Raw genomic sequence first — 18,897 nt, 5'->3', positions numbered from 1 at the left:
TGCAGGGGCTGCGGGGGGATCCGCCGCCCGGGAGCTGCGGTTCTCCGTGCGTGGACAGGTGTGAGGGCGCTGCATCGCGAACGGGGGCAACGAGCCGGGTTCCCGCCAAAGCACGCGCTTCGTGCGCAATGCCGGTCCCATTCGCAGACCCTGACGAGACTTCACCAGTGATCAGAGCTAAGCACACACACACACATAATTTATTTTCCAGTTCTTCCATCCCTTTTGTCTGTGTTTGGTTCTGTGTGCGGGAGCGCTCCATATAGGAAATGAAGTTTTACCATCGCGCTTTTCTTTGTCCTGGCATCCGTTTTAATAAACCCTTTTGTTATTTTCCCTGTACATTTCTAAATCCGGTTTTTGTTTGAGTTATTTTCTTCACGTTGAAGACTGCCCAGCAGGATCGCTCAGGTAAGCGCTTCAGCTTCCTCCCCTTTCCCCTTTCTTTCCCCATGTGTATCAAGTCCGCAATTGAACTGAACGCTTCAGAGTTAATTCAGATTGGTCATTCGTGATCCCTGTGGTGTTCACCTGAGGGAATAACACGACAATATATATATATATATATATATATATATATATATATATATATATATATATATTTATATATATATATATATATATATATATATATATATATATATATATATATATATATATATATATATATATATATATATATATATATATATATATATTGTTGCGGATCTCACCGTCGGCCCCTTTTCCCCTTACCAAGGGGGATTAATCCACTCGTCTGCGACTGACCGACGTGAGTCCTGAAACTGCCCAGCTCCCTCCAGAGAGGCAGGTGAGCAACCTCGTTGGAGACCGCGGACAAGATGTTATTTGCCGAGCGGATTAGCAACTGCGGCTCGAACCATTAACAAAAACTCGACCCGATTCTTATTCGTTGGCCAAATCGTGCCACAGGTATTCAATGGGGAAATCACAAAGACGATCGGACGAGGAAGAAGAAGAAGACAAAAGTAGGAAATAACAGGGATATATTACTAATATTTACAAGACCAAAGAAACCAAGGAAGAAGGAAAAATACGAAAATAATTTACAGAAGAGGAAGGAGACACAGTGCAATACTAGCTTACCTATACAGTCTTACTTATTCCCAGTGACAACATAAAGGACAGACGACAATCAGACTAACACGGGGAATGAAGCAGAAATGAATGGCAGGAGGTGGATGGCTGGACGGACAAGAAGGTGGGATCACAGGGCGGGAAGGATGCAGGTCCGGTTGGTGTGATGGCGCGGCTCGAGGTGAGCAGCCGCCGACCCTCCTCAATCGGTTTCGCACGGCGGCGTTCCTTCGTAGCCGTGGCCGAAACCGCTGTCAAAGCTCAAAGCTGCGGTGGTCAAAGCTGCGGTGGATTCAAAGCTCATCGGAGGTCCCTCGCTCATGTGTGGTTCATCTGCCGCATCTCCCGCATCTGACTCCGCAGCCCTTCCCCACCCCCTTTTATGAGGCGCATCGCGATCAAGCCGCCGGCCTGTTGGAAACGCCCATCGGTGAGCTCGCCTCGGCCTTGATTGGTCGCGAGGGCTCACCGATCCCGCCCCTTGAGGAGGCGTTGGCAAAGCCATGCCTTGTTCCTGCCGCTTTGCTGACTCCTCCCACCTTCTGCTCCGAGATGACCTCGTGTTCAATGGAGTCTTGGGGTGAAGAAAACCGCCCAAAGCCGTAGTGGCGAGCGCCGCAGAAAACCGCCCAATGTTACTGGCACTTTGAAGAGGCCATGGGGGTGTCGGAGGGATCTATCTTATGTCATTTGGTGCAATGCAGAGTCAACTAGTGGGAAACAGAGCCTTAAACTACATAGAATACGAAATAACTATTTAGAAGGGTATATGGTGGCCTACGTGCTTGTACATGGACTAGCTAAGGGGACGACCTTTGACCTTTACAATTAACAGAGGTATTTACAAGGATCACTAGAGGGGTATATTTACAAACAGGATTCTCAAATCCGCAACACTGCACCCTCATCCTCCAGGCACGTCCCGGGCCTATAAAACTTTAACTTAGTGTGACACGTAGGTGTAGTTCCCTCTACAATTAACCTGACCCTGAGTGCGACAGTTTTAAAACACAAATAAGTATGTCCCTCTGCTGCATTGCACCCTACCTGACAGATTCACGCCCACAGGATAACCGAATTGCGGAATGGTTTTCAAACTAAACATGTACGGTGGGGAGCATTATTTACCAGTGACGTTACTTGGACTATTTACAAAACACAACCCAGGACCTGTGATTTTTTTTGGGGGGGGGGGGGGGGGGAGGGGAGACAGCATGCACTGCATCGACGCACCAGCACCAATAAAGAGCACCAAAGCACCATAAAGCACCAGTCAGTGCACAGTCACCACAGTTCAAAAATAAAAAAACAAAACGCTGTTGGTGGTCTTCCTCTTCGGCTCCCTCTGCTGGCCGTTGTTCTTCCAGATGTTGTCAATCTTCTTCTTCTTGTTTGCGGCCTATTTGGTGGAAATAAAAATGCACAAAATGTGTCCGTTTTTTTTTTATGGCCCACAGGGGCCGACTATGAGTGGTTCACCTGTGGGCTTGGTGCCACCTCACCGGGACCGCAAGCAAGTTTTTGGGCCATCGTGGCCGGTCTCAGCAGAAGGACCATGCCCCAACCAGTGGGGTCCATGAGTGGTGCTCAGCCACAGACATGTGTTCCATAAGTGGTGCGTGGATGCAGGCAGCTGGTTGCGGGGATTCGGACACACAACGGCGAACTCCCGCACGCTCCCCTCAGTGCCCAGAGAGCACGATCCATGGGTCGGGGAAGGAAGACAGAGAAGACAGGTTAGCGAGGGGTTAAGGTCACAAGGGTACACATCAACGAAGGTAATGCAAGGTGAGGTGCACCTGTAGACTGAGCGGAGAAAAGCTCGTCCCTATCGTACGTCCCCCCACCCGTCACCTGTTTTACCCTTGCCCCTTACCCCATATTTACAAAATCTACACACTTACCAATTCATCACTACTGTCTCGTCTCCCCCATATTTCCCCTATACCAAATTCGTCGCAATCCCACTAATCCAAAATTTGCCATCACCAATTCATCATCAATCCCTCTTAAGGAGGAGGAGATGGAACATCCAGCACAATGTCACACCCACGTCGTGATGCGTCTCACATTTCCAAAACATCTGCACAAAAATAATAAAAACATGGCATGGTGTGGCGTTCTGTCACCTCAGGTGAGTGGATGTAGATGGTGCGAGGAGATTCTTAATCCTAACTACTTCCAAAATGACTTTTACACACTTTACACTACCCGGGGTCTTTCCCTGCCAATCCATTGGCCATCTTACTTTATGCGGTTTTAAGAACCAAATTCCCATTGACCAAACTGTGGTGCTTCATCAATTTGGGGTCTCACTCCCCCGATTCAACTCCCTGTGCCTTTGCACAATTTCAGGACTGGGTCGTGTGGCTCTCCCAGCAGGTCTACCCACCTGCACACCTCCACCACTGCAGTTGCCTCCGAGCTTACCTGCTCCTTACCCTAACCTATCTACCTGGGGAAGGCCCTCTGGCGCTCTCCCCACTCGGTGCCCTCTCTGGCACTGGGTTACCCGGGTCCGTCCTCCGGATCCTCGGGCCCCAACCACAACTCTAACGGCTCCCAGAGCCCACCTGCAGCCTCACCTGGCCGACATCCTAACAGTGGCGGAGTGCCCATTTAACTACACACACTAACAGGCCACACGCCCAGCCATTTCCACGACACTAATGCACCGATCCAAACACCATTCTTCCACACGCACCACAGACGCCAATATCCAACCACAATTTACCTACTCCCTCTACCTAACTCTTAAACTACCCTCCCCGGGTATTCGTGATAGGGGTCCACTTTTCCCCCATTCACACCTTCGCACCATCCACTCCACTCCACAGTTTCCACAATACTCCCTCCATACCATCCATTCCATACTCCATATATTCCATACTCCATGTATTCCACACAACCATTCATTTGCACACCTGTGCAATCACACCTGGTGCTACCTGCACCCTCCTTCCTCCCAGGCTTCTTCAATCATTCAATACAATGCACAACCACAATTGTTCCTCATGCACTGCTCCATACACTTCCACGCTCAATACAATCCACAATACGCTACTGAATACACTTTTAATTCTCAAACACATGGCATCATCTGATCTACCTGGTTTCCTTCTACCTTGGTGCTCCCCGTCTTCCCTTTAAACTAAGCACATTCCACGTCATTAACAACCATTCTAACCTCTCTATGTCCCCGACTACCTGTCCAATGTCGCTACTTAACGCTACCGTTACCTATGGTCCTCTCTAGGTCCCTATACATTATCCTAACCCTCTCTCGGCGAGCTTACACTGCCATAAACCCCATAAAACTATAGCTCATGTGCCCCCATTGTGAGGGATGGCAGAGTTGCCATCCCACCACATCGGGTATCTCCCACTATCAATTTTGCCCATCAAATTCCAGCCAATCAAAAATTTGCCAATCACTGTCAATCATTCTACCAATCATCAATTTGCCAATCATTTCTGCCAATCCTACTCACTACTCTCAATTTCGGATCCAAAACACAATCATCATCACAGTCCACTATATCTGAGCCTCGGTGCATCGTTACATCATTAAAACTCGGCTTCTCAAAGCCGAGCAATGAATTTGGGTGGTTTGGTCGCCTGCAGGTTGAGTCCGTCCGGCATTTGGTTCAAGGGAGGCGGCTTGCTCGGCCCGAGATTCCACGGCCCATCGCGGCGCGGAGCCTTCCGGTCTCCCGCCCGAAGGCCCGATCTCACCCGGCCGGAACGCCGCCCCCACGAGGGGGCACCGTTCCGCTTCCTCCTACCTGCCCTTGAACCGGACCGGTCGCCTTGCCCGGCGAGGCCTGGACTCGACCGTGCGGGGCGGGGCCAGGCCCGAATCGGCAACGATGCTTCGAAGAGAAGCGACGCAGCACCTATCCGCGCCGGGCCTCGCATCCAACAAAGCGCACCGCGCCCCGAGTGCTCGCGTTGGCTAACCGTTGCCCTAAACGCTGCCCCGTTTAACGTCGATGCCTTACTCGCATGCTCACACGCATACGCGACCCTTTTCACACTCACAAAACCCGGCGTCTCGGCGCCTCCAGTGCATCCCACACACTCCGTCCATTCCACCACCGCACTCCCTGTTACACACCACACCTCTCACGCACCCTCTTGCGCACACTTGCCGTTCGCACACTTCCTTAACACACCTCGCGCACCGTCTTGCGCACTCTCCCTCGGTACGTACTCCGTACCACTCATGGGGGTGCACTCTTGCATCCACCCACTGACGCGCTCCGATGTGCCCTGCCGCACATGCGCCACAACCAACTCAGGTGTGCGTTCTCGCACACTCTCAACCATTCCAAGCGTGCATTCTCGCAATCCAGGTGTGCATTCCTTCTTACCTGCCACAACCCACTCGTACTCCGTGTCACTCTTACTACCACACTCTGTCGTGCGTTCACTCGCACTCTCGACAGCACACTCACTCCTCGGCGTGCACTTTTTCCTCACAAGCGCGCCATTTCCACTCACAGGGGACCCTTCACCAACGCCGGATGCTTTCTCGATCCCAAGCGCGCGAAAATTCTTTTGTCGCCAAACATCCTCCTGCAAAATCTCCCCGCACAATACACAGCACGACTCACCTGGGTGCTTCTTCTTCTTCGCTCCAACACCTGCAAACTTTCATTTGAGTTAAGCACAGCATCGTGATGTGAACATGGACTTTGTACAGGCTCCATTTCTCCCTTCAATTCCTGGGCTACCTCCGTCGTCTTTTCAATTTCAATTCCCGCTACTTGTTTTTCTTTATTCACCTCAACGACCGCTGGCTTAAATAAAATTTTCTCTACCACAGCGGTCGCCGGCTTTTCCAAACCCCGGGTCGCGATCTCTATACCCGTCATTTTACCTTTTTACCATTTTAACAAACCCCTCTTTGCTCCGCCTCGCTCAACCAGCGCTTCTCGACCCACTTTACCTCGTCGTGCACCCGTGTGCCCCTCCCGCTCAACCTGCGGTCAACCTCCCTCTCGGCTTCCCTCACCTCATACGCGGCTTGCCCCCTCGCCAACCCCTCATTAATTTGGTTTCCCAATTGCTTTCCATTGGCCTTCATTGCTCCAATCATTCTGCTTTCCATTCCCTCCATTTGGCTTCCCATTTCTGCCCTTGATTTGTCCCCCTCTATTCTCAGCATCGCGGTGAATTGCGCCACGAAGTCCCCCACATCAAAGCCCGCTGGTAGTGGTACAGCGGGCGCGGCTACCGCGCGCGGCGCCATTTTGTGCGCCTGAAACCTCGTGCGCGAGGGCACCATCTTGTGCACCTGATACCCCCGCAGCCACATCCTCATTGCTCTCCTCCTCTCTCTCCCCCATATACATTTCCCTGGGGTCCTGGGTCGCTTCTACCCCTTCTATCTCCCCCACCGGCACCCGATCGCCTTGATTATCCATGGCACGATTTTAAATTAGTATGTTAAATAAAATTTCGACCACCCGTAATTTTGAGTGCGCTAAGCGCACTTCAGGTCCGGATCTCGCTCCTGACACAAATTGTTGCGGATCTCACCGTCGGCCCCTTTTCCCCTTACCAAGGGGGGATTAATCCCCTTGTCTGCGACTGACCGACGTGAGCCCTGAAGCTGCCCAGCTCCCTCCAGAGAGGCAGGTGAGCAACCTCGTTCGAGACCGCGGACAAGATGTTATTTGCCGAGCGGATTAGCAGCCGCGGCTCGAACCATTAACAAAAACTATACCCGATTCTTATTCGTTGGCCAAATCGTGCCACAGGTATTCAATGGGGAAATCACAAAGACGATCGGACGAGGAAGAAGAAGAAGACAAAAGTAGGAAATAATAGGGATTTATTACTAATATTTACAAGACCAAAGAAACCAAGGAAGAAGGAAAAATACGAAAATAATTTACAGAAGAGGAAGGAGACAGTGCAATACAAGCTTACCTATACAGTCTTACTTATTCGCAGGGACAACATAAAGGACAGACGACAATCAGACTTACACGGGGAATGAAGCAGAAATGAATGGCAGGAGGTGGATGGCTGGACGGACAAGAAGGTGGGATCACAGGGCGGGAAGGATGCAGGTCCGGTTAGTGTGATGGCGCGGCTCGAGGTGAGCAGCGGCCGACCCTCCTCAATCGGTTTCGCACGGCGGCGTTCCTTCGTAGCCGCGGCCGAAACCGCTGTCAAAGCTCAAAGCTGCGGTGGTCAAAGCTGCGGTGGATTCAAAGCTCATCGGAGGTCCCTCGCTCATGTGTGGTTCATCTGCCGCATCTCCCGCATCTGACTCCGCAGTCCTTCCCCACCCCCTTTTATGAGGCGCGTCGCGATCAAGCCGCCGGCCTGTTGGAAACGCCCATCAGTGAGCTCGCCTCGGCCTTGATTGGTCGCGAGGGCTCACCGATCCCGCCCCTTGAGGAGGCGTTGGCAAAGCCACGCCTTGTTCCTGTCGCTTTGCTGACTCCTCCCACCTTCTGCTCCGAGATGACCTCGTGTTCAATGGAGTCTTGGGGTGAAGAAAACCGCCCAAAGCCGTAGTGGCGAGCGCCGCAGAAAACCGCCCAATGTTACTGGCACTTTGAAGAGGCCATGGGGGTGTCGGAGGGATCTATCTTATGTCATTTGGTGCAATGCAGAGTCAACTAGTGGGAAACAGAGCCTTAAACTACATAGAATACGAAATAACTATTTAGAAGGGTATATGGTGGCCTACGTGCTTGTACATGGACTAGCTAAGGGGACGACCTTTGACCTTTACAATTAACGGAGGTATTTACAAGGATCACAAGAGGGGCATATTTACAAACAGGATTCTCAAATCCGCAACAATACATATATATATATATACACATATACAGTCACGTGAAAAAGTAAGTACACCCCATGTAAAGTTTTGACTTTTTCAGCATGTTACAACATACAGCTATTTGATCTTCATTTCAACAATATTAATAGATAAAGGTGATATAATATAACAAATATCATGAAATATTTACATTTTGTAGTCCATTGCATAATTTAAAGAAACAAAAATGCAAATTTCGTATGTGGAAAAAGTAAGTACACCCTTGGCTCGAATAGGTGGCATTGCCCGCTTTGGCAGAAACAACCTCAAGTAGACGTTTCTTATAACTGTCTACCAGTCCCTGACATCGACTGGGTGAAATTTTTCCCTACTCCTCCATGCAGAATTCTTTCAGCTGTGCGATGTTTGAGGGATTTCTTGCATGCACAGCTCGTTTCAAATCCACCCACAACATCTAGATGGGATTTAGATCCGGGCTTTGACTTGGCCATCCCAGAACCCTCCATTTCTATCTTTTCAGCCATTCCTTGGTGGATTTACTGGCATGTTTAAGGTCATTGTCATGTTGCAGGGTCCACCTTCGGTTGAGCTTCAACTTTCTGACAGACGGACTCACATTATCCTCAAGCACCCAATGGTACAATGAAGAATTCATAGTGGATTCTATGATGGTGAGCTGCCCAGGCCCTGATGCAGCAAAGCTGCCCCAAACAATAATATTTCCACCACCATGCTTTACAGTTGGTATCAGGTTCTTGTGGTCAAATGCTGTCTTTGGTTTTCACCAAACATGTCTTCTGGTACTGTGGCCAAATAGCTCTACCTTTGACTCATCTGTCCAGAGCACATTGTTCCAGAAGTGCTGGTCTTTGCGTAGGTGTTCATTGGCAAACTTTAGTCTTGTCCTGATGTTCTTTCTGGACAGCAAAGGTTTCCTCCTGGCACACCTCCCATGTCGATCAAATTTGTGCAGCCTTTCTAATGGTAGACTCGTGCACTTTGACATCAACAGTGGCAAGAGCTACCTGTAAGTCCCGTGATGACATTCTGGGGTTCTTAGAGACTTCTTTCAGCATCTTGCGGTCTGCTCTCGGGCTGAACTTGCTGGGGCGGCCCGGCCTGAACAAGTTGGCAGTTGTTTGGAATCTTCTCCACTTGTAGATGATATTCCGGACAGTCGACTGATTGATTTCAAATTGTTTTTAGATCTTTTAAAATCCCTTCCAAGACTCGTACGCATCGATAACCTTCTTTCTGAAGGCCTCAGAGAGCTCTTTTGATCTAGGCATGGTGACGCCGCACACTTTAACAACAAAGAGCAAACCAAACTAAATGTCTGAGGTTTAAATAAGACAGGTTCCTCCAAGATCCTCTCTAACGATGTTCTAATCATTTGCACCTGAGCTGGTGCACCTGATTCTAATTTGAGGTATTTGAAGTCGTGATAAATGTAGGGGTGTACTTACTTTTTCCACATGCAAAATTTGCATTTATGTTTATTTAAATTATACAATGGACTACAAAATGTAAATGTTTCATGATATTTGTTATATTATATCACCGTTATCTATATAATAATACCGTAAGGACTCGACTTTGTTATCCCTTTTACGCCGCACCCAGTGACCCGATGCCCACGGCACTAATGGATTTACGATCTACGAACCGCGCTCTTTGTTTAACACGTACAGACATACTCGAAAAATCTGAATTCGCCGACGTTGGGGCCCAAAAGCCTCCGATTAACTGCCGATACGACGCCACCTTACGACGCCATCGTATTGGCGTCTGCTGGGCGAAGGCGAAGCGAGCCGTCCGCTGATTGGACAGTCGAGTGGTGTGAACATGGGTGGTGTGAACCAAATGGTCTTTTTATTCCCTTGAACATTTTAAATTAGGATATATAAGGAAACGTCTTTATCGTCATTTTAATAAAGTTAAATGGAGTGACGTTGCAATGCTCGGGGTGCGTTGCATAAATCCTCGTAACTCAGAGAGGTGTAGCAAGTGGCGAGACGTAAGGAAGCTTAAAGATAACGAGCTGAAAACAGACGAACGATATGTCAATCTCTTTCTACACCGAACGGAAATAAAAGTATGAGAGTGGGAAGGCATGGCCTGAGCACTTCGAGCAGAGAGGACTGATTGGACTTAAGTTAAAGAGAAAAAATTTGAGCTTAACGGAAGAAGAAGATCCCATGAGCGCTCCCCAATGCCATCCATAATGGTACACTCTATCCATACACCACATCCTCCCTTCCGTGGATGTTCCACGGGTTTCACGTCTTTATCGTCATTTTAATAAAGTTAAATGGAGTGACGTTGCGATACTCGGGGTGCGTTGCATAAATCCTCGTAACTCAGAGAGGTGTAGCAGGTGGCGAGACGTAAGGAAGCTTAAAGATAACGAGCTGAAAACAGACAAACGATATGTCAATCTCTTTCTACACCGAACGGAAATAAAAGTATGAGAGTGGGAAGGCATGGCCTGAGCACTTCGAGCAGAGAGGACTGATTGGACTTAAGTTAAAGAGAAAAAATTTGAGCTTAACGGAAGAAGAAGATCCCATGAGCGCTCCCCAATGCCATCCATAATGGTACACTCTATCCATACACCACATCCTCCCTTCTGTGGATGTTCCACGGGTTTCGGCTAGTCTATCAATATTGTTGAAATGAAGATCAAATAGCTGTATGTTGAAATATGTTGAAAAAGTCAAAACTTTACATGTGGTGTACTTACTTTTTCACGTGACTGTATATACTGTATATATATATATTATATTTATATAATCCGGATCCGAATTTATATAATTTATATAATCCCCGGACCCAGAGGTCCGGCAGGATGGATCCAGGGACGAGAAGAAAAAAATGTCGGCTCGCCCGTCGTTTTGTCAATCGCCTCGTGACGTAAGCCCTCTTTTTCTCCAATCCCCGCCTCGCTTCTCGACCTCTCGAATGTTCTTCCCGCGTCTGTTCTTCCCATTGGCCGAGCGCTTTGCGCCGTGGTGTTAATCCATCCTGAGGTGGGCGTGGCCTCAGCCTGCCTGCTCAATGTCTGCCTGCCATGCTGGGGTCGTGGGCGACCACTTCCTGTCTGCTCTTGCGGTCAGTTTTATCGTCTTGTGGTAGAGGGGGATTTAATTAGTGTGTGCACTAATGGATCTATCTACTGTCTATTAGTGCATTGCCATACGGGACACCAGAATGATCAGAGGGGACAACGTACAATGGAATTAGCATAATCCCTATGCAAGTTAACAAGCCCCGCCCCCTCATGGCGGGGACGAAGATACAAGCTTAATCCGACATTCGGGCTACAGAACTTATTACATCAAGATTCCCGATCACGACAGCCGGAGCATAATACCTATGCAGATCTACCTGAATCTATATATCCCCCTACCCAAAATTCATAACAATATTTTTTTTTTTTTTTTTATTATTATTATTTTTTTGTATACATAATCGAGGATTGTGAAAGAGCTAACATTTAGCACACAAACAAATCAAACAGAAAACAAACAAAGTATATAAAAAGGGGAGCGGTAGACAAGATGGGGAGAGAAGGGGAAGCACATAAACACAACATTTGAGAGTAGAGAAACACATGGTCGAAGAACGAACGAACGAATAAGAATAACGAATAAACGAATAAGAACAACGAATAAACGAATAAGAACAATGAATAAGAACAACGAATAAGACGGAGAAGGAAATGTTTTTTGGTTTTGTTTTTTTTTTCTAGTTGAGATTTTAAACAAGGAGGTAGGTAGGCTATGGGGTGAAAAGACTGGGAAAAACAGAGAACGAAAGTTATTGGAGCACAAACGACGGACCACTGAGAGAAAAACAAAGCCTCAAGGTAGGACACGGTACAATGCCTCAAAGGCTATTATTCCTTTGATACAGTTTTGATACAAATAAATACAGTTTTGACGAAAATACAAATGGGAACAATTACTTAACTTCGATAGCGTGGAGAGCATGGACAGCTGCGAAAAAAACGTAACCTCGCCGGCAAGACCGGAAGCGGAGGTCAAGACCGGAAGCGGAGGTCATGAGTCAAATAAATATACATGTAGCGAGTCCTTTCTTTTCACGAGTCCTTCAATTTTGTGAATGAGGATGATGAACTCTCTCTCCTCAACCTGCTTTATTGCACTTGTCTGAGACCACATGAGATTTTAAATCAATCAATAGCACCTTTATTTGCCACAGAGACCTACGTACAAACCAAGCACTCAGCTTCTCATTCTTCTCGATCACTTTGAAAACACGAGAAATTTATCTTTAGATCTGCAGCGAATTTACACTTTTGTTTTGGCATTGTAAAGAAGAAAATCAAAAGAAAATCAAACAAATGTACGTATATGGTATACCAATGGTACAGATTCAGAGAAGACACTGAATGAGCAAGCCACTGCACTCTCACTGCGAGGTTGGAGAAGAGGTGGACATGTGATGTTCGAACACGTCCATTACGACATGATGGAGTAGTACAGAATTGCACCAAGCTGTCCCGGTCCAAACATCACAAAACCGCATTTCATCACCGCAAGAAATGTACAAAAATGGTTTAACCGTTATAATAAGGGAGAAAAGCATCCCAAAACTTAAAATTTATCTTAAAATTGGATTTTCCTTTGAAAATGGAAAATCAAAAACACATACATGAACAGCCATGAGGACAGGGAATAATGGGCAGCCAGGAGAAGAAGAGGGAATAATGGGCAGCCAGGAGAGTTCCAGGGAATAATAGGCAGCCAGGAGAAGGAGAGGGAATAATGGGCAGCCAGGAGAGTTCCAGGGAATAATAGGCAGCCAGGAGAAGGAGAGGGAATAATGGGCAGCCAGGAGAGGGCCAGGGAACAATAGGCAGCCAGGAGAGGGACAGGGAATAATGGGCAGCCAGGAGAGGGACAGGGAATAATGGGCAGCCAGGAGAGGGACAGGGAATAATGGGCAGCCAGGAGAAGGAGAGGGAATAATGGGCAGCCAGGAGAAGGAGAGGGAATAATGGGCAGCCAGGAGAGGGCCAGGGAACAATAGGCAGCCAGGAGAGGGACAGGGAATAATGGGCAGCCAGGAGAAGGAGAGGGAATAATGGGCAGCCAGGAGAGGGCCAGGGAACAATAGGCAGACAGGAGAAGGACAGGGAATAATGGGCAGCCAGGAGAGGGACAGGGAATAATGGGCAGCCAGGAGAAGGACAGGGAATAATGAGCAGCCAGGAGAGGGACAGGGAATAATGAGCAGCCAGGAGAGGGACAGGGAATAATAGGCAGACAGGAGAAGGACAGGGAATAATGTGCAGCCAGGAGAAGGACAGGGAATAATGGGCAGACAGGAGAAGGACAGGGAATAATGGGCAGACAGGAGAAGGACAGGGAATAATAGGCAGCCAGGAGAGGGACAGGGAATAATGGGCAGCCAGGAGAGGGACAGGGAATAATGGGCAGCCAGGAGAGGGACAGGGAATAATGGGCAGCCAGGAGAAGGACAGGGAATAATGGGCAGCCAGGAGAGGGACATGGAATAATGGGCAGACAGGAGAAGGGCAGGTAATAATGGGCAGACAGGAGAAGGACAGGGAATAATGGGCAGCCAGGAGAGGGACAGGGAATAATGGGCAGCCAGGAGAAGGACAGGGAATAATGGGCAGCCAGGAGAAGGACAGTGAATAATGGGCAGCCAGGAGAAGGACAGGTAATAATAGGCAGCCAGGAGAAGGACAGGTAATAATGGGCAGCCAGGAGAAGGACAGGTAATAATGGGCAGCCAGGAGAAGGACAGGTAATAATGGGCAGCCAGGAGAGGGACAGGGAATAATGGGCAGCCAGGAGAGGGACAGGGAATAATGGGCAGCCAGGAGAGGGACAGGGAATAATGGGCAGCCAGGAGAAGGACAGGTAATAATGGGCAGCCAGGAGAGGGACAGGGAATAATGGGCAGCCAGGAGAGGGACAGTGAATAATGGGCAGCCAGGAGAAGGACAGGTAATAATAGGCAGCCAGGAGAAGGACAGGGAATAATGGGCAGCCAGGAGGACAGTGAATAATGGGCAGCTAGGAGAAGGACAGGTAATAATAGGCAGCCAGGAGAAGGACAGGTAATAATGGGCAGCCAGGAGAAGGACAGGTAATAATGGGCAGCCAGGAGAAGGACAGGTAATAATGGGCAGCCAGGAGAAGGACAGGTAATAATGGGCAGCCAGGAGAAGGACAGGTAATAATGGGCAGCCAGGAGAAGGACAGGTAATAATGGGCAGCCAGGAGAAGGACAGGTAATAATGGGCAGCCAGGAGAAGGACAGGTAATAATGGGCAGCCATGAGAGGGACAGGGAATAATGGGCAGCCAGGAGAGGGACAGGGAATAATGGGCAGCCAGGAGAGGGACAGGGAATAATGGGCAGCCAGGAGAAGGACAGGTAATAATGGGCAGCCAGGAGAGGGACAGGGAATAATGGGCAGCCAGGAGAGGGACAGTGAATAATGGGCAGCCAGGAGAAGGCCAGGTAATAATAGGCAGCCAGGAGAAGGACAGGTAATAATGGGCAGACAGGAGAAGGGCAGGGAATAATGGGCAGCCAGGAGAGGGACAGGGAATAATGGGCAGCCAGGAGAGGGACAGGTAATAATGGGCAGCCAGGAGAAGGACAGGGAATAATGGGCAGCCAGGAGAGGGACAGGGAATAATGGGCAGCCAGGAGAAGGACAGGTAATAATGGGCAGACAGGAGAAGGACAGGGAATAATTGGCAGCCAGGAGAAGGACAGGTAATAATGGGCAGCCAGGAGAAGGACAGGGAATAATGGGCAGCCAGGAGAGGGACAGGGAATAATGGACAGCCAGGAGAGGGACAGGGAATAATGGGCAGCCAGGAGAGGGACAGGGAATAATGGGCAGCCAGGAGAGGAACAGGGAATAATGGGCAGCCAGGAGAGGGACAGGGAATAATGGGCAGCCAGGAGAGGGACAGGGAATAATGGGCAACCAGGAGAGGGACAGGGAATAATGGGCAGCCAGGAGAGGGACAGGGAATAATGGGCAGCCAGGAGAAGGACAGGGAATAATAGGCAGCCAGGAGAAGGACAGGGAATAATGGGCAGCCAGGAGAAGGACAGGGAATAATGGGCAGCCAGGAGAAGGACAGGGAATAATAGGCAGCCAGGAGAGGGACAGGGAATAATGGGCAGCCAGGAGAAGGACAGGGAATAATGGGCAGCCAGGAGAGGGACAGGGAATAATGGGCAGCCAGGAGAGGGACATGGAATAATGGGCAGCCAGGAGAGGGACAGGGAATAATGGGCAGCCAGGAGAGGGACAGGGAATAATGGGCAGCCAGGAGAGGAACAGGGAATAATGCGCAGCCAGGGGAGGGACAGGGAATAATGGGCAGCCAGGAGAGGGACAGGGAATAATTGGCAGCCAGGAGAGGGACAGGGAATAATCCGCAGCCAGGAGACGGACAGGGAATAATAGGCAGCCAGGAGAGGGACAGGGAATAATGGGCAGCCAGGAGAAGGACAGGTAATAATGGGCAGCCAGGAGAGGGAGAGGGAATAATGGGCAGCCAGGAGAGGGACAGGGAATAATGAGCAGCCAGGAGAGGGACAGGGAATAATGGGCAGCCAGGAGAGGGACAGGGAATAATGGGCAGCCAGGAGAGGGACAGGGAATAATGAGCAGCCAGGAGAGGGACAGAGAATAATGGGCAGCCAGGAGAGGGACAGGTAATAATGGGCAGACAGGAGAAGGACAGGGAATAATGGGCAGCCAGGAGAAGGACAGGTAATAATGGGCAGCCAGGAGAAGGACAGGGAATAATGGGCAGCCAGGAGAGGGACAGGGAATAATGGGCAGCCAGGAGAAGGACAGGTAATAATGGGCAGACAGGAGAAGGACAGGGAATAATGGGCAGCCAGGAGAGGGACAGGGAATAATGGGCAGCCAGGAGAGGAACAGGGAATAATGGGCAGCCAGGAGAGGGACAGGGAATAATGGGCAGCCAGGAGAGGGACAGGGAATAATGGGCAGCCAGGAGAGGGACGGGGAATAATGGGCAGCCAGGAGAGGGACAGGGAATAATAGGCAGCCAGGAATAGGACAGGGAATAATGGGCAGCCAGGAGAAGGACAGGGAATAATGGGCAGCCAGGAGAAGGACAGGGAATAATAGGCAGCCAGCAGAGGGACAGGGAATAATGGGCAGAGAGGGATATGGAATAATGGGCAGCCAGGAGAGGGACAGGGAATAATGGGCAGCCAGGAGAGGGACAGGCAATAATGGGCAGCCAGGAGAGGGACGGGGAATAATGGGCAGCCAGGAGAGGGACAGGGAATAATAGGCAGCCAGGAGAGGGACAGGGAATAATGGGCAGCCAGGAGGACAGGGAATAATGGGCAGCCAGGAGAGGGACAGGGAATAATGGGCAGCCAGGAGAGGGACAGGGAATAATGGGCAGCCAGGAGAGGAACAGGGAATAAAGCGCAGCCAGGAGAGGGACAGGGAATAATGGGCAGCCAGGAGAGGGACAGGGAATAATTGGCAGCCAGGAGAGGAACAGGGAATAAAGCGCAGCCAGGAGAGTGACAGGGAATAATGGGCAGCCAGGAGAGGGACAGGGAATAATGGGCAGCCAGGAGAGGAACAGGGAATAAAGCGCAGCCAGGAGAGGGACAGGGAATAATGGGCAGCCAGGAGAGGGACAGGGAATAATAGGCAGCCAGGAGAGGAACAGGGAATAATGGGCAGCCAGGAGAGGGACAGGGAATAATGGGCAGCCAGGAGAGGGACAGGGAATAATGGGCAGCCAGGAGAGGAACAGGGAATAAAGCGCAGCCAGGAGAGGGACAGGGAATAATGGGCAGCCAGGAGAGGGACAGGGAATAATCCGCAGCCAGGAGACGGACAGGGAATAATAGGCAGCCAGGAGAGGGACAGGGAATAATGGGCAGCCAGGAGAAGGACAGGTAATAATGGGCAGCCAGGAGAGGAACAGGAAATATTGGGCAGCCAGGAGAGGGACAGGGAATAATGGGCAGCCAGGAGAGGGACAGGGAATAATGGGCAGCCAGGAGAGGGACAGGGAATAATGGGCAGCCAGGAGAGGGACAGGGAATAATGGGCAGCCAGGAGAGGGACAGGGAATAATGGGCAGCCAGGAGAGGGACAGGGAATAATGGGCAGCCAGGAGAGGGACAGGGAATAATGGGCAGCCAGGAGAGGGACAGGGAATAATGGGCAGCCAGGAGAGGGACAGGGAATAATGGGCAGCCAGGAGAGGGACAGGGAATAATGGGCAGCCAAGAGAGGGACTGATTAATGGACAGAGATTAATAGAGAGCCAGGCATAGGCGTAGTTTGACTTCACTATTGGGGCGGGGGGGCTGGGGGGCGAGGGCGGGGGGGGCTGGGGGGCGAGGGCGGGGGCGGTGGGGTGGGGGGGGGGGGAGGGTGACAAGGGGTTCATATTTATATTGCTTATTGGGTAGCTCGGTCTGACTTTCCAAACTTACCGTTTTCTCGTGTAGTTACAGTGTACGTGAAATCACAAATACAGTTTACGTTCATTATTATTATTGCTACTCACGTTTAAATACGGGATGTTTTTATCTTAATTGTAAACTACTGAAAACAATTAAGGTGGGGGCATTGCCAGGATGACAGCCAGATGGACAAAAATGACCTGACAGCCAGGAGAGGGACAAAGACAAGTGTAGCCTACATCGACCAAGAAGACGTGACCAACCTCTATGAAGGCCGAAGCCGGCGAAACTAGTGCCGGGTGTGACACAGCGCCTCCCATGTGAAGACCGTTCTGTTTTTCTCTAAAATCGTTAAATTCGACGGACACTTGGTCCAAACGAACCTCCACCACGTGATCCGCCCAGGTACCAGTCCGGAGCGAGATAATAGAAAATTAGAACCAACGTGAGGACAGACCAAAGCCTGCGCTCTGACAACCCTCAGCTTTGTAAACAACCTTGGAAAAGTCGAAGATTTTAAAAACATGATATAAGAAATACAAATATAGAAATATATATATATATTGCCATTGTTTTAGAACCCGTAAATCAAATACTTTGTGCATGCACTACGGTAATAATAATTTCAGTTTCAGCTGCCGGTTTAGAATCCATTCGAAAACTTCGCCTTTTCAACGTTTTTAAAGACCAAGAAAAAGTTTGACCGATTCACTTTATAAAGCACGTGTTTTCAAACAATGAAGTTTTTGTAGAGATGTCCAAGTATAAAACAAATGATGTAATCAGCTCAGGGGGAAAAAAATAAAATAGGCGAGATTCACGATTATTACACTAACAATGAAACCGTCAGCCCATTACACCGGCTTAGTGGCAGTGCAAAATTGAAGGCCATTTACCTTATCGATTTATAGTAACTTTGACCGATTTTTTACTATCTTTGGAAGAGTAAATTAAACAAGCAAAACAAGCAAAAATAAAGAGGTCTTCAACGAGCGAAACAAATTGTCATTCTGATTGAGAGAAATATCGACTGTGTGGCGGTCCATTACCAACCAGATTGCTAGCGCTTGGCAAGCCAGCCGTTCCTTATCAAAGGTTTTGAATGGAGTGCTTGCTTGAGTGCTTAAACCATTTGGCGCGCTCTCCACAAGAAACTTGGTAAATGAACACGCCTGATATGATACATTGTAGGAGCTGTGCTCCAACGTAAATCGGAAGAATGGACGCGACAAAAAGCTGGAATTCGTCCGACTTTCTTTATTGTGTCAAATCAACTCGGGTACTCTCAAAAGCCCGTTTATCGGGCAGCAATATATATATACACATTATCCCGGAGCGTTTGCCCGGAAAAGGCGAGAGGGGGCGTGCCCGGGCGTCCTGGACGAGGCCTGGCAAGTCGAGAGCGGGCATGCCCGGGCGTGACAGGGCATGCCCGGGCATCCCGGACGAGGCCTGGCAAGTCGAGAGCGGGCATGCCCGGGCGTCCTGGACGAGCCCAGCATG

The 18,897-nt window shown here is 49.6% G+C and overlaps 2 protein-coding genes across 5 annotated transcripts in view; both read right to left on the bottom strand.

Moving 5' to 3' along the window:
* LOC137415943 (mitochondrial adenyl nucleotide antiporter SLC25A25) overlaps positions 1 to 18,897 on the bottom strand; it is a 210,929-nt gene that overhangs the window by 62,968 nt on the left and 129,064 nt on the right. The window lies entirely within an intron of this gene.
* LOC137417470 (glutaredoxin-2, mitochondrial) overlaps positions 1 to 18,897 on the bottom strand; it is a 45,151-nt gene that overhangs the window by 6,952 nt on the left and 19,302 nt on the right. Inside the window, exon 1 of one of the 4 annotated variants that reach the window (XM_068103389.2) lies at positions 17,658 to 17,899. The exons of 1 other annotated variant lie outside the window; for it this stretch is intronic. In XM_068103389.2, the coding sequence (XP_067959490.2) occupies positions 17,658 to 17,714 (57 nt within the window). In that variant the 5' untranslated portion in view covers positions 17,715 to 17,899. Of the gene's footprint in view, positions 1 to 2,577; positions 2,902 to 12,577; positions 12,619 to 17,657; positions 17,900 to 18,897 lie in introns of those variants that run through there. 2 more of the 4 variants (XM_078767547.1, XM_078767546.1) reach the window with 2 other exon arrangements.

The sequence above is a fragment of the Myxine glutinosa genome, chromosome 13 (assembly GCF_964187855.1).
Source record: "Myxine glutinosa chromosome 13, kmMyxGlut1.1, whole genome shotgun sequence".
NCBI lineage: Eukaryota > Metazoa > Chordata > Myxini > Myxiniformes > Myxinidae > Myxine > Myxine glutinosa.
This window is presented reverse-complemented; position numbering and strand designations above follow the sequence as displayed.